At 38.4% G+C, this 2775-nt stretch overlaps 1 protein-coding gene across 1 annotated transcript; it reads right to left on the reverse strand.

Moving 5' to 3' along the window:
- Positions 1-1185: 1185 nt before the first annotated feature.
- LOC103331609 (ethylene-responsive transcription factor 2-like) lies at positions 1186-2211 on the reverse strand. Its single transcript, XM_008234248.3, has one exon. It carries the CDS (start codon positions 2111-2113, stop codon positions 1295-1297), a length of 819 nt encoding a protein of 272 aa, XP_008232470.2. The 5' UTR covers positions 2114-2211; the 3' UTR covers positions 1186-1294.
- Between the last annotated feature and the right edge of the window lie 564 nt (positions 2212-2775).

The raw sequence follows: 2775 nt of genomic DNA on the forward strand, positions 1-2775 counted from the left end.
AATGATCATACAATGACATGATCATATAACCCTCAATTCTATCCCTTGCTTTATTTCCTGCGCTCATGTTCACCTCCATCTTAGTTGATACTGGTCCAAGAGATACAAGACAAGTTAGCAAGCTTTTTTTATATGTAGCAGAATACATAAGTTAATTAGGCCTTTGCAGGCTTTACAATTTGGTTTGGTGCCTCACTTGATCTCCTCAATCCAGGATTTTCAATAAAATTTTGTTTGGATCCAAAACCACCCTCAACTTATACTTAAAATTGGTTATAGGCAGTCCAAAAAGAGATGACAAATGAGAAGAACAGAAAGGAAAAGAAGCATGTACGCACTGATCAATATTATCTAAGGTTAGTAATTTTGCTTTTGTTTTTGCAAATGGAACAACAAAGTATGGACAGAATTCCAATTCTTTGATGCGCTATGCACACGTACTAGTAAAAATTATCAACCTGGTTATAAAACAAAATGATTTAACTGGAATCTTTGCTTTTTCCCTCCACTTTTCTCAATAGAGTAATGTAACTCATAATATTGGAAATTGAATAAATATAAAATTACGAATATTTTTGCACTGCAATTTCCTTTTAATTTTTCCAGCTAAAATTATGGACACAATTGCAATTGATCATTGGAACTTGAAGCCATACAAAGAAATAAAATCTAGCAAGGATATGTTTGTACTGTGTTCTACGATTTTGTTAATCCAACTCTTATGTCAATGATGACGAAAATCTACCAAATTCGTTCGGGAGTTATTCTGTCACTTTTTGGGGTACACCTTATACGTGCTTTGTTATATAATTATTTAGTAATTTTAAGTGATTATGGGGAGAAATTCTTCCCATATACTTTTCCATAAAAATAATTATTGATCAATTCATAATCAATTTCAAACGAGCCATCATTTGAATTAGAACAAGTAAGCCAAAGTCAACTTAGCTAGTTAACAAATAATTTATCTGGAAGAAGTCATTTTGCACATCAACTTTGAAAACCGATGATATCTACTTTTTAATGTTTGCTTTGTAGGATCTTATGTTGCTTGCTAAGTATTATATGATAAATTTCGTCTGGACAGAAAAACGTGAAACCGAATAGGGCAAGTTGAGCCATCTTTTTCTTATATCTTATGAAACAAAACTCATAACAAATTGCCAATAAAAAAAGAGTCCATAATGATCATGTACAAAAACAAGGGTGGAATTATTTTTTTTTTTTTTAAAAAGCCCAACGCTTTACATAAGGGATTGGGAATCTCCATGTCTAAAAAATATAATAAAAATTATTAATTGGTTTCATGTGGCATGGGGAAGACTGTAGTGTTGAGTTCATTTAGCCATTGATCAACAACGGCTAGCTGGCTCATCTCAACCATCTCTACTAGGCTTTCGCTACCCGACTCGGCTCCAGCCACCGAGCCAACTCCGGTGTTTCTCCTTTTTGGCCTTGGCGACCCACTGTCTGAAGAGGAAGACGAAGAGGAGGATTCCGGTGCCCGCCGCTTTGGGGTTATTCTAACCGGCTCGCATCCCTCCGAGCCAATAAGGTGAGGGAAGTTGAGCTTGGCTTTGGAGCCTCGCATCTTAAAAGCGGCTTTGTCATAAGCCAATGCCGCATCCTCCGCCGTCTCATAGGTCCCAAGCCACACTCTCGCCCCGTTCTTCTTAGGATCCCTAATCTCCGCCGCATACTTCCCCCACGGCCTCCTCCTCACTCCTCGAAAGTGCCTGCCCGATGACGGCGCGTGAGTTTCACGCACCACCTCTATCCCTTCCAAAACCACCTCCTGAGGCTCCGGTTTCATGGGTGTGGTCTCAACAACTTCAATGTGGCTGTGATCTGATGATGGACTCCATCCGTTGTCTGTGGAACCACTGTAAACGACCACGTCGTTATTGTCGTCCACTTTCAGCGGCACGTCGCTCCAACTCTCCGCCGAGAAAAGGGCACTGAAACTGAAACTCCGGCAGAACATAGGAGGAGGGCTGCCTGAACCTGTCGGCGACGATTCTTCCAAAACGGTATCGAAATTATCGTCGAGAAGGTGTTGCCGAATAGACTCCAAGAGAGCAAAATCAGACTCCAAACTAATCTCTCCAAACATTTTTGGATGAAACTGTTCTTAGGTTTTTGATTCTTAAGCTTGTAAAACTAGATTCGAATGGCTTAGGAGGGTTGATGTAGCTGTTGTGGCTCAGGCTCTGTGTGTGTTGTGTGTATTTATATGCGGGCTGTGCATATATTTGTTATTTTATTCACAGTAGTGCTGTCATTGCCATGAAACTTCATTGATCTGCGGATTAATTTAGTCACATGCATTACATGGTTAAAAAAATTATTTGTAAATTAAATAAAATATTAAAACCCAGGGATAGATTAATCTATTGTCCAGTGGCTCAGTTTACCTATTTGTTTACAGACTCTGAAAACAGTGATCACAAGAGGCCAAAAAAATGGCTGATAGTGGCAAGTTGCGATAGGGCACAGGTCACCCTGAATTATTCTCTCTCAATGTTGGTAGGTGGTAGCATGAGTGCATGATCCATGTAGTAGTCCAATAACATCTCTAATATACATTGCTTGAGATAAGAACGATTAATCTCCATAATCAGATCTGTGTTTTTTTCCTAGCTAAAGAACAAAACTTATCGCTTATTAGATAATTAAAATAATTGGAGATATATATCAAAACAAAACTAGCTAATTATTTCGTTAGGTAATAGGTACTAGTTATTAGTTGCCCTAACTTCTTAATTAAAAAATACC

Source organism: Prunus mume, linkage group LG5 (genome assembly GCF_029339155.1).
Source record: "Prunus mume cultivar Tortuosa linkage group LG5, ASM2933915v1, whole genome shotgun sequence".
NCBI lineage: Eukaryota > Viridiplantae > Streptophyta > Magnoliopsida > Rosales > Rosaceae > Prunus > Prunus mume.